Genomic DNA, 12,358 nt, shown 5'->3' on the forward strand with positions numbered 1-12,358 from the left:
CAAAACCAATGGAGTTTGTGTTACTCAAGAAGTTTTCTTCTTTAATCAATACTTTTCTCTACACAAGGGCAGAAATTAAAACACTTTAACTGATAAAAAGAATTTCATAGATTAAAATAACTTAAGTCAATTCGATCTATCCTAGGATTTTTATGTTTTTCACTGACTTGACTGAACCTTTTAACAAATTGAAAACTTTTTTGTTAAGAATCTAGCCCAAGTTCTTGAGCTTTATAAATACATAAAACGTATGAGCTAACTTTAAATAACCAAACAGCTACTTTTGAAGAGAGCTGAATATCATGTCTTTCCACACTTTAATTTATTATTAATGGTATTTTTAGTGCAGTGACAATTTTATTATAAATGCTGTGACACAGTCACAATACTAAAAGAAAGATTCCAGTTATGAATCTGGATTGTTTTCCAAATACTGAAATTGGTAGTCAAATGAGGGTACTAGGACTATCCTCGGAATGATCAGTTTATTCCAGTGAATAATAATCATATGCAGATAAACGTCATGGAACATAAGCATAGTTGTTAAATGAGCCCAAAGCTATCAAGGGGGACTCATTTTGCTGTTCTACCTCAAATTAATGGAACACACTATTGTCTTCCTACTCACAAATACAGACACAGTGTGTTTAATAATAAGCAGACAGTCCAGCACTTTGTATGAGAATTGCATCTGGTCCCAGGTGAAACCTTAAACTTTTTGTCAAAATTTGTCTGATTTCACTGTTGCCAAGACGCCTTTGAATGAACTTAGGGCTTCATTACTGTCCAGAATGCCAGGGAGAGCTAAGTTAGAAACCCAAAGGATATTATAACAAGTTCTTCTCCTCCTGGGATCCCAACTGCAGGTGCCAGTGCTTGTCATTTCCTCTATTTAATTAAAACTTTTTAACTGGTATATTGTAGCACTCTAACAAGTCCCCTGGCACACCCAGAGCAGAGTTTTAACTGGCAGGGATCCAAGCTCCAGGAAGTTGCCAAGTAAAGAAAACAAAGCTGCTTTCAAATCCCTCTTCCCCGGTCTTTTGTATTCTGTGAGAGACTATTTACACCACTGCTCAGCCCCTGTGCCTTTCACATAGCCCTATTATAATTTTTAAGAACTCTCATTGGGAGGCCAAGTGATTGTCAAATGAGAGAAACTAGACTACCTCAAGAGAATATCTCTGGGAACTGTATCTGTCAGAATAAAGCAATCACATTTTGAGTTAAAGTTGTTGGGTAATAACCGATGCTTTTTCTTTGTCCCCCCATCACAAAGCTGTCTTGTTGTTGCTGTTTTTCATATATCATCAGAATATTGGAGGGTGGAAGGAGAAGTCAGAGTACTTAACTCTACTTCTTCCTGCCAGCCTATGGTCTGGCAATTGCCCTCCTCCTTTGCCTAAGTTCACAGCTACCATTGTCAGTCAATAAAACCACTCTTTCTTCTTACCCATTCAGATTTCATCTTGTTAATTCTATTATGTGACATTATTGCTTGTTGGATCTCTTAACCTTAATAACAATGTGTAAATAGTTCTTTCATTAAAATCTCTTCTCAACTCCTTTGAGCAGGCCATCTGTTTTCTACCAGCTCCCAATTAATTCTCCAATAGAGACCCTAAGAACCTCACAAAACAACACATCAAAATGGTTCTTGAATTGGTTTGCTTGCCTTTATAACTTTATAATAACTTTAGACTGATAAGCCTAGATTAATTTGGAAGGATACAGAGTTACATTACCAATTGAATATGTGACCATCCAAGTTCTCTTGTGCTACAGGAAAGACACGGATTGGGAGTAGTGTGATCCTGAGAAATGGGTTGCAGACAGTTGTATAAACAAAGACAAGAGTGACAACTTTGAAACTGAAAACACTGAACATTACTTTTGGGTGTAAGAATTTCATAGCCCCCACCCTGATTTGAGACAATCAGCAAATCTATACATAAGTCTTTTCAATGGCTTCAACTGGGTAAGTTTGCCAGCATCTTTCACTTCCTCTAAAGCATAGGAGATTGAGATCCAGCTTCGCAGAGAAGGAGAAGTAGAGAACATGCACCGAGGAATATGGCTCATGTACTAAGAGAGCTGTAGGTCTTGACATTTTTCTTGGCAGAAGTCTGAGGAACAACTATGAATGTACATTCTATGGCTTTTAGACAAAAGAGGATGTAATATAAGACTAAATATGGTAATATTCATTACCATGGGTATACTCCTGAAGGATTTATAACTTAATATGTTGGTTTAAGTGTCTGGAAAGAGCATTCATAGTCTTCTATGTTGACTAATTGAAATCTGGACTTAAAGGAGGCCTATAGTAAATGAGTATGAGATGCCAGAACTTCTGTGTCAAAGTGTAGCAAGATGAATACTAAGGCTTAGTGAGATGGGTATTTATTATGGTCACTCTACCCAACTACTTGTTATCTGTACTTATGGGAGGGCCCAAAGGCCACTGTTGTTGTTGTCTTTATTTTAAATCATATTAAATTTTTTTATTTTTAAGCAGAGCACCAGGATCCTAGAAAAGCTTGTGGCTGTCCTCAGTAGTCCACAAATAACAGTGAGGAATTACACATTGATTCCATTGGCCTCTCTGATATCAAAGAGTTTTAGACATGTTGAAGGGGCATAAAAATCAGAGATAAGGTAGACATATCTCTGGCAGATGGTGAGCTCAGTTTCTGTGTATTCCAAACTTTCATCAAGTTCTGAGAAGCATGCCTGCTCCACCTGACCCAATCATGACAAACTAAATACATCCCTGCATTCTGGGATAGCTCACTGAACAGAGGCTCTAACACCAGCTGCCATGCACCTTGACATTGCTCCCCTCCAGCCAAAGCTTATAAACGACAGCAAGTGACACAGAGAAACCAGGGCTCTTTTCTGTCTTTATGCAAGTAAATACAGCATATACTCCTGGTAAAGTTAAAATTATACCTTCTCCTTTTAAGCCTTTTGATTGAAGGTTTACAAAAACATGACAACTTTTGGAAATCAGATCTCTAATCCAGATAACTGAAAGAAAAAGAAAGGAAAATGTATAAAAAATAATATTGTCTCTAATACTGTCAATTCAAAACTTTACCTCAAAATTCTTTTCACTCAAGAAGTAATGCTTATTAACTGTTCTTACTGGGAAGAAACTTGCTCAGGAGAAGCAAATATTCCAGAGAACAGAAATTTAGTCCAGATTTTTTTTTTTTTTTTTTTTGAGACGGAGTCTCCCTCTGTCACCCAGGCTGGAGTGCAGTGGCGCGATATCGGCTCATTGCAAGCTCCACCTCCTGGATTCATGCCATCCTCCTGCCTCAGCCTCCTGAGTAGCTGGGACTACAGGCGCCCGCCACCACACCCGGCTAATTTTTTTGTATTTTTAGTAGAGACGGGATTTCACCATGTTAGCCAGGATGGTCTCAATCTCCTGACCTTGTGATCCACCCACCTCGGCCTCCCAAAGTGCTGGGATTACAGGCGTGAGTCACCGCGCCCGGCCAGTCCAAAAATATTTTTTAATTGAAAGATCAAAGATTTTTTTCTTAAATAATTACAAATAGATAAAAATACACATTTTTAACATAATTTAAATTTTAATGATGAATCAGGATAATTAACATAAACAAAACATTCTTTCCATTTCTAAAGTATATCACTCATAACAGAGCTTTCTCTGAGACCTCTACAGATATTAGAGAACAAAAAAAGTGGTGGAATAATTTAGTTTTTAGGACATTTAACATATTAATATGTATAGCAACTTTCTTAGAAAGGATTATACTAAATAGTATTTCCCACATTTTAGCAGCATTTTTTTCATTTATTTTCAAAGATCATCCTGTAGGAAGGCATTACTAGATGTATACTTTGGAACACACTGCCACAGAGGTGGCTATTTAAAAAGGGGAGTAATGTAGAAGAAAGGGACAAGTGAGGCTTCCCATCTCTGAGCTGCTTTGGTCTATAACTTCCCTGAAATGACTTTCCAGAAAAAGACCTTGATGTCTGCTTTCCTTTGGAGATTCTTCTGTTTCACATAAAGGCAGGGTACCACATGTGTTACTGTGATCCACAGGAGCAGTGCAATCGAGTGCCCTTTTTGAAAACTATGGTCAATAAGCCAGATCAACCTTCTCCCCATCAGTGTCCATTCCTGTGTGTTCCTATGGACTGACCTCTTACAAGTCAACAGTCTGCAGAACATGACTCAAAATCTCACCTGAAGGACCACCTTTCTAACCTACACTTCCTTGACAGGGTGTAAAGGACATCCTTCACCATTCCAAAAATTCTACATTTCCAACTACCACCCAACTCACACTAATCCTCTCCAAGGTTGGCTTCCCTTCCCATACTTATCTCTCATCTCTATTCTGTACCTCATGTAATAGTATCACCATCTACCTAGGCACTTCAGCTGGAAAGCATGAGGAAAATCTCTCTCTCTCAGTCACATATGCCATTAACCTCTAGCCCCCAGCATGTCCATCCTCCAATCTCCCTCAAATCTAACTTGCTCTTCTCCATTTCCAATCATACTAACTCTCAACACCTCCTGGCTTTGTAACAATCTCCCATCTGGCCTCCTTGCTTTCTCTACATCATCTTCATTCTAGCTTCACTTCTGAATCACACATCTGAGCACGCTGCTACAGTTCTCACTTTTTTTTTTTTTTTGAGACGGAGTCTTGCTCTATCGCCAGGCTAGAGTGCAGTGGTGCAATCTCGGCTCACTGCAACCTCCATTTCCCGGGTTCAAGCAATTCTCCTGCCTCAGCCTCCCAAGTGGCTGGGATTACAGGTGTCTGCTACCACGCCCAGCTAATTTTTGTATTTTTAGTACAGACAGGGTTTCACCATGTTGGCCAGGATTGTCTTGATCTCCTGACCTCATGATCCACCTGCCTTGGCCTCCCAAAGTGCTGGGATTACAGGCATAAGCCACCGCTCCCGGCCAGTTCTCACTTTCATGTACATATTCCCACTAAACTTTAAAGCAAACCTCTTAGAACTAGTTGATGCCTTGCACAGGTGCTTCACAAACATGGATAAGAAGATTCATATGAGGACTGTTGCTCACAACAAAAATTTACAAACGACCCAAATTATGTGACATAATCAAGTGGAATAATAGGCAGCAAGGAAAAACAAATTAAACTGTACACACAGTTAGATATTAATAACATACTGAGTGAAATAAGCTAGCTCCAAGTTGCTCTATACAGAATAATAAGCTTCTTATGAAGTTCATAAATGACTAAAAGTAAATAGACTATTGTTTAGGTGCTATATTTAGGCTACACATACATGTGAACATATATACACAAACAACACATATATACATAAACACATATATACATATAAACACATATAAACACATATATACATATAAACACATATATACATAAACATATAAATACATGCACATTGACAAAACTATGAAAACTACAAAAAAGGCAACAGAACAATCAGCATAAAGAGGTAAGACAGGCATACAGGCTGCAGAGAAAATGTACAGAGGTAAATACGGACCATGTTGTTATTCTCTGGTTGGGTGATATCATCATATATGATCATGCTATTGTTTAGCTATTTAATTATTAAAAGAAAGCCATGCATGAGCTAAGAATTATATGTCCAATTCAGTATAGCTAAGGTATAGTGAAAGGAAGGGAGGCAGGAAGAGAGTGAGCAAAGAACTGTGTAATGCAGGAAGAAGTTTCCACATTTAAAAGAGGACTTGAGGCTGGGCACGGTGGTTCATGCCTGTAATCCCAGCACTTTGGGAGGCCAAGGCAGGTGGATGACCTGTGGTCAGGAGTTCGAGACCAGCCTGGCCAACATGGTGAAATCCCGTCTCTACTAAAAATACAAAATTGGCCAAGCGTGCTGGCAGGCGCCTGTAATCCCAGGTACTCGGGAGGCGGAGGCAGGAGAATCGCTTGAACCCTGGAGGCAGAGGTTGCAGTGAACCAAGATCATGCCATTGCACTCCAGCCTGAGCAACAAGAGCAAAACTCTGTCTCAAAAAAAAAAAAAAGAAAAAAAAACAAACAAACAAACAAAGAGGACTTGAAGAAGACCCAGAGCAAAACCATATTAATGGAAACCAGCTATGTGGGTCTCACAGTCAATGCTTTTGGTAAACTGTAATCTGTGGCCTATCTACAGGGAAGTGATTCTCCAAAAGAGCATTCAAGCAGCACAGATCACCCCAGCAGCGCTATCTGCTCCCTCCTCCTGAGCTTGCCAAGATTTGGGGGTTTTGCTTAGGCTTCCCCATTCCTGGATCCCGAAGCACTCCAAGCAAAGTAATGTTGGTACTGTTTATCCCTACATGCAATGTGCCATATGAAATCTTGAAAGTTGCCCATGTCGAAGCGAGGAGCGCCTCTGCCCGGGCGGCCCCGTCTGGGAAGCGAGGAGCGCCTCTGCCCGGCCGCCCCGTCTGGGAGGAGAGGAGCGCCTCTGCCCGGGCGGCCCCGTCTGGGAAGTGAGGAGCGCCTCTGCCCGGGCGGCCCCGTCTGGGAAGCGAGGAGCGCCTCTGCCCGGCCGCCCTGTCTGGGAGGTGTACCCAACAGCTCCGAAGAGACAGCGACCATCGGGAGCCGGCCATGAGGACGATGGCGGTTTTGTTGAAAGGAAGGGGGGGGGAAGTGTGGGGAAAGGAAGGAGAGATCAGATTGTTGCTGTGTCTGTGTAGAAAGGGGTAGGCATAGGAGATTCCATTTTGTTCTGACTAGGAGAAATTCCTCTGCCTTGGGATGCTGTTGATCTATGGCCTTTCCCCCAGCCCCATGCTCTCTGAAACATATGCTGTGTCAACTCAGGGTTAAATGGATTAAGGGCGGTGCAAGATGTACTTTGTTAAACAGATGCTTGAAGGCAGCATGCTCTTTAAGAGTCATCACCACTCCCTAATCTCCAGTACCCAGGGGCACAAACACTGCAGAAGGCCGCAGGGTCCTCTGCCTAGGAAAACCAGAGACCTTTGTTCATGTGTTTATCTCCTGACCTTCTCTCCACTATTATCCTATGACCCTCCCATATCCCCCTCTCCGAGAAACACCCAAGAATCATCAATAAATACTTCATAAATTTAAAAAAAAAAATAAAAAAAATAAAAATAAAAAAGCTGTGATAATACCAAAAAAAAAAAAAAAAAAAAAAAAAATTAAAACCCAAAAGGATAAACACGACCAGGCTCGGTGGCTCACACCTGTAATCCCAGCACTTTGGGAGACTGATGCAGGCGGATAACTTAAGGTCGGGATTTCGAGACCAGCTTGGCCAATATGATGAAAGCTCGTCTCTATTAAAAGCACAGAAATTAGCTGGGCGTGGTGGCACACGCTTGTAATCGCAGCTACTCGTGACACTGAGACACAAGAATCGCTTGAACCCGCGATGTGGAGGTTGCAGTGAGCTGAGATCATGCCACTGCACTCCAGCCTGGGTGACAGAGAAAGACTGTCTCCAAAAAGAAAAAAGTTAAACAAGGTATGATTCCACTTATCTATCAAGTGTCTAGAGTAGTTAAACTTGTAGAGTTGCAAACTAGAATGGTGGCCCCCAAGGGTGGGCGAGAGAGAGGAGTGGAGAGTTTGGTGAATGGGTGCAATTTCCATTTTGAAAGATAAGACTCTTCTGGAGATGATGGCGGTGATGGTTGCTAAACAATGTGAATGTACTTAATGTCATTAAACTGTAAACTGAAAGAGTGGAAATGGTAAATGTGCATACTGGCCATTCTATATGAACTAATATATATTTATAATTTTAAATATTTATACGTGGTATATTTTCCCATAATAAAAGACAAAAATTAAAGCAAAAAAAAAAAAAAAAAAGAAAGTTGCCCATGTCAGTCTATTTTGTTTTTTAAAAAGGATGATTATAAAATAAAGTGAACATCTGGATCTCTGGCCAAGTGAACCTCAATCTCCCTTATAAACCTCAATATGCTCATCTTCATTTACTATGAAGCAATAACTCTTCAAATTCTTAAGCAAACAATACAATATTAATTGCAATCTGGATCTCCCAACATGTCTTTCATTGACCAACTGTCAAGGACATTAAGGAGATTCTCAAGACTCCTCAAAAGTTGGGGACGTGTGTGTAAGGGGAGAGATTTGTGACCAATTAAAATGCAGGAAAGTTAAATAACATTTCCAACTTCCTGGTTTGAGGCACAAACACATTTGGTGTGGAAGGAAAAGGATCAGGAAGGAACAAAACTATAATTTATAGCTTCAGTATGGTCATGGGACAGGAAATAATGTGTGGCACTTACAAAATTCCACGTCCAGGCCAGGAAAAGCAAAACAGAAACAAGGACCAAGAGGGTGGTAGTTAACCTAGAAAGACTGAGGACTAAGGAAGTCCCTACTGCTGACCGAGTCCATACCAAGCAAAACCAGCAAGTGACAAGCAGCTGTCAATCCCTTTGGCTTCCTGCCTACCCTGAGATATTCTTCCCAATAATTCAAATCTAAAAGGTTTTGAGCAGCATGGGAATTAAAAAAGAAAAGAAAAACCCACCTCTGTGAAAGAGTGGCTTATATACAGGTGATCGTTTTGGATGGCTCACCTTAGCATTACTAAGTTAATGCATCAGAAAGGTCACAAACGCATCCTCTGTAAATCGGGACAGAACCGTGCCCTCTACTTGTTTTCTGCCCAAGCTTCATTCTTGACTTCTGAAGTTAATTTTAATGGTTTAAGCCCTTCCTCTCTGTTTCCAAGAGTTTTGTTTAACTTTCTTTTATCCCCCATTCACACCCTGACAGATTATGGTATGAAATAACAAAAAGTCCATAGACTTTGAAATCAGATAGACCTGGGTTTAAATCAGATAGACCTGATTCTTCATCTCTGAATCTTATCTGTAAGCTTCTGCAAAATGGACTAGTAATAACTACTCCTGAAGTTCTTCTGAGTGTTAAATGAGATAATGTATGGAAACATATCATGTCTGTTGTAGTAGATATGCTACAGTGACACAGCACACCTACTCCAGAACAAATCATTCACGCCTTGGATAGTAGCTGGAACAGTTAGCTGCTTAACTGCAATCATCTTCTCAACACATTTACCAAAATACAGAAACGTGCTATGCATCAGTTACTTGTGAAAATTCTATCTCCAGTCCTGATCTCTCTCCCTTGAGTTACAGCCCTGGATTTGTGGCTACTTAGTGAATATTACTATCTACTAGCGACTTTAGAATTGGCTAGAATTCATTTTACGCCATTGCTATTAGAAATAGGAAAGCAGACCTCAACACATGAATTCATTTGGCCTTTGTTATATATGCACAGACAGGATAGGAAGTAGGACTTAGGTCACCCACCTCTCTATTTCCTGTATTTCTCTAAGTGCTTCTTGATGTCTCTCCACCAGCTGAACCATATAGAAAAGCAAATTTATCACCACACTTCCTCCAAAATTAGCTCCCCCTCTGGACTTATTTCTGTTAATTGAACCTTAATTTTCCTGGTCTGATTCAGGACTTGCAATGTCCTTGGCAAGATTTTCTGCCTTCTTCTACACCCATCCACCAGTCCCTGCATCCATTTGTTACCAAACTACCATAATTTCGTCTTTTACAAAGTCTCCTGTCTATCCTTTCCTTTTAGTTTCACCTTGACAGCACATTCTAGAACCTCATCACCTCACACCAGGACAAAGGGGTCCTACCTAGACGCCCTTCCACTTGCCCATCTAATCCCAAACACTCTATGCACACTGCCACTTTCACCATCCCATATCCACACTTCGCAGAGACACCTGCAAAAACACTTCCAATGCAAGACTCAGCCACAACTGAGCCTCAGAGTGTGACATCTAGGGGACACGTTGACAACCACAGGAGAAACCAAAGAGGTGGGTAAAGAACCAGGAGAGGAGACTCCAGAGAAAGGTCAAGACCCGGGGGCAGGCACCAAAAAAGAGATGAGAACGGCAAACTTTGCCCTTTCGCAGCCTAAAGTCCTCCAAGTAAATGTCAGAAGCCAGCAAATGCCCTGGGGAGCTGATACGGAGCCCTGACTCATCTCTGGAGGAGCAGAAGAGGTTAATCAGAAATCTGTGCAAGTAGAACAAGGGGTCGGAAGACTGATCTAGCTACACGGGAGGCCAAGGTGACGCTGAGGGACTCACTCACAGATGCTGAGGGCTCAGCAGGGTCTGCACGGGGTCTAAGGAACCCAGCGCCGAAGCCATTCTGCGTTGCTCAAGCACTCCGCGGACACACGCTCGGCTGTCACATCCTGGAGATGTTCATTATCCCGGGAGGATGTTTATCAGAAGAGAATTTCAAAAAGAATAAGTAACTTTTCAGTAAATGTCTTCAATTAAACTCCCGCCTTAAGGCAACTGTTGAACTTTCCCCAATGTTGGAGGATACATTTGACGACATGAAATGTTCCTATTTTCCAAAGTTTTCATCTACCAAGTCGTTCATGTACGGTTTAGCACTGTTAATTTAAGTTCACTCCTCAAAGTAATAGATTCTATGACAGAAGATTCTTGGTCCTAAATTTCTGATTCAAAAATGGGAAAAATTTCCAAGATATAAAAGATAAAGATATTCACCAGTATTCCAGTTAAATGTATAACATAATAGAACAATATGAGTAATCATTGAGTCGCCTTTTCCAGATGTGTCAGAGAAAACCTCCTCTGACTATAATGCCCATGGAAAATCACCTTAATTCCAGAAAGTGGGGGCTGACGGGACACACTGTTGAGAGGGTGAGTCACGGAAAATCACGAATGGTGGCAGGCGCCCCGCCTCAGTTCCCCTCAGGAGAGGGCGCCCGCCAGCGCGGACCGCGAAGGGGCATCCAGGACAAGGGCGGTTGGGCTCTGCGGCCCCAGCGTCCGCCCAGCGCGCCCTCCCGCGCCGCCTCGTCCCAGCCCGGCCCAGGTTCTCTGTCCCCAGTCGCGGGCGTCGTGAGGCTCTCGTGAACCCCCAACACCCGCGCCTCGCCAGGGCCACCCCACGAGTCTGAGAGGTTCCCGGCGGCCCAAGGGCGGGATCCTCAGAACGCAGGCGCGCGCCTCTGCCGTAGCCAGGGGAGGAGCGCGGCGGCAGCAGCGACCAGTAACCTTTAGTGGAGAAGCCCCGCCCCCACGGCCGCCAGGCCGGCTCCTCCCACTCCGCCTCCTAAACTGAGAGAACCCAGGGCTCGAGCTCCAACTTCCAAGCCTGTCGCAGAGCCTGGCAAGTTCTCTTCAGGGAAGACTAGATCCTCAGACCGACGTGCCTTAACTGATTAAGTTGAAAAAGGGAAGTAGTATAAAAATGAGATAGAGTAATAAGTGCCAAAATACACTCTGATGCACTTGTCGCTTTTTCCTGTGTCTTCCAACTGTTGTCATTTTTCCAGTCAGTTAATTTCTCCTCTGCTTTTCCTTCATTTTCCTAAGTTGTTCTTCACTCTCTACCACTCTCCCTCCTCCACTTTTCCCCTATCAACTGTGTGACCCCAGCTCTCACAACTGCTGCTGGGAGGGTGTGGGTAAATCACAGCTCCCGGCTCACTTTCTCACCTGCACAGCTGGACTGACCACACCCTCCTCCCAGGGTTATTGTGGGGTGGAGCAAGTCACCGATCTGGGAGGTGCTCATTTATTCTTATCATAAAATGGGAAGCCCCCACTATGGGCTGGGCACTGGTATCAGGACCCAGGAGCACGGTTCCTGTGCTCAGGGATCGCATAACCTCATGGGAGCAGCAACCAGAGAAGAATTTCATGAGGATGAGCTCCATGCACTACCCTCACTCCAGGCCTCTTCCTTTTCCTTCTCTTTTACTTTGCGTCTTAATGCTCAAGGCTAATGCCAGAAAAAAAAGGTGAAGTAGGCAAAGGGTGTCTAGAGCATCTCAAACTTCTTTATCTCAACTTTACCTCCCTCTCCTGATGGGCACTGCTCTTTTCTCCACCCCATCCCCAATTCTGTGGAGTTCAGCAAATGCTAACTGCACAGTCCTTGTGCTGAGAAATCAAATAACATAATTTCAATATAAAAGTGAGAGTATTGAAATCAAGGGAACCTATCTAAGTCATCTGTTGCTGCCAAATGCCCAGATACTGTTTTCCATCAACAGGACTTTCCTGGGCCTCCACCATGGCTTTATGCCCCAGCAGGACAGAGCTGCCCTCCTGGTTGATTTTACATTTTTAATGAAATCTTTTTTTTCTTTTCTATCCCCATTGTTTATATTCCCAAGCACACTGCAGAGCTCAGTTCCCCGCCAGATCGAGCTGCCACATGACCTTGTTGGTTCTTCTTCCCGCCTGAGCCCTGTTCTAGTTCCTCAACATCCTTCCTGCTCAT

At 42.6% G+C, this 12,358-nt stretch overlaps 1 protein-coding gene across 6 annotated transcripts in view; it reads left to right on the plus strand.

The window, feature by feature from the left end:
• Positions 1-9,687: 9,687 nt before the first annotated feature.
• The window catches only part of LOC134740221 (uncharacterized), a 71,238-nt gene continuing 68,567 nt past the window's right edge, over positions 9,688-12,358 (plus strand). For 2 of the 6 annotated variants that reach the window (XM_063670601.1, XM_063670602.1), the window contains exon 1: positions 9,700-9,897. In XM_063670601.1, the coding sequence (XP_063526671.1) occupies positions 9,753-9,897 (145 nt within the window). In that variant the 5' untranslated portion in view covers positions 9,700-9,752. Of the gene's footprint in view, positions 10,768-12,358 lie in introns of all 6 variants that reach the window. The other 4 variants (XR_010127521.1, XR_010127520.1, XR_010127518.1 and 1 more) reach the window with 3 other exon arrangements.

The sequence above is a fragment of the Pongo pygmaeus genome, chromosome 1, assembly GCF_028885625.2.
Source record: "Pongo pygmaeus isolate AG05252 chromosome 1, NHGRI_mPonPyg2-v2.0_pri, whole genome shotgun sequence".
Lineage (NCBI taxonomy): Eukaryota > Metazoa > Chordata > Mammalia > Primates > Hominidae > Pongo > Pongo pygmaeus.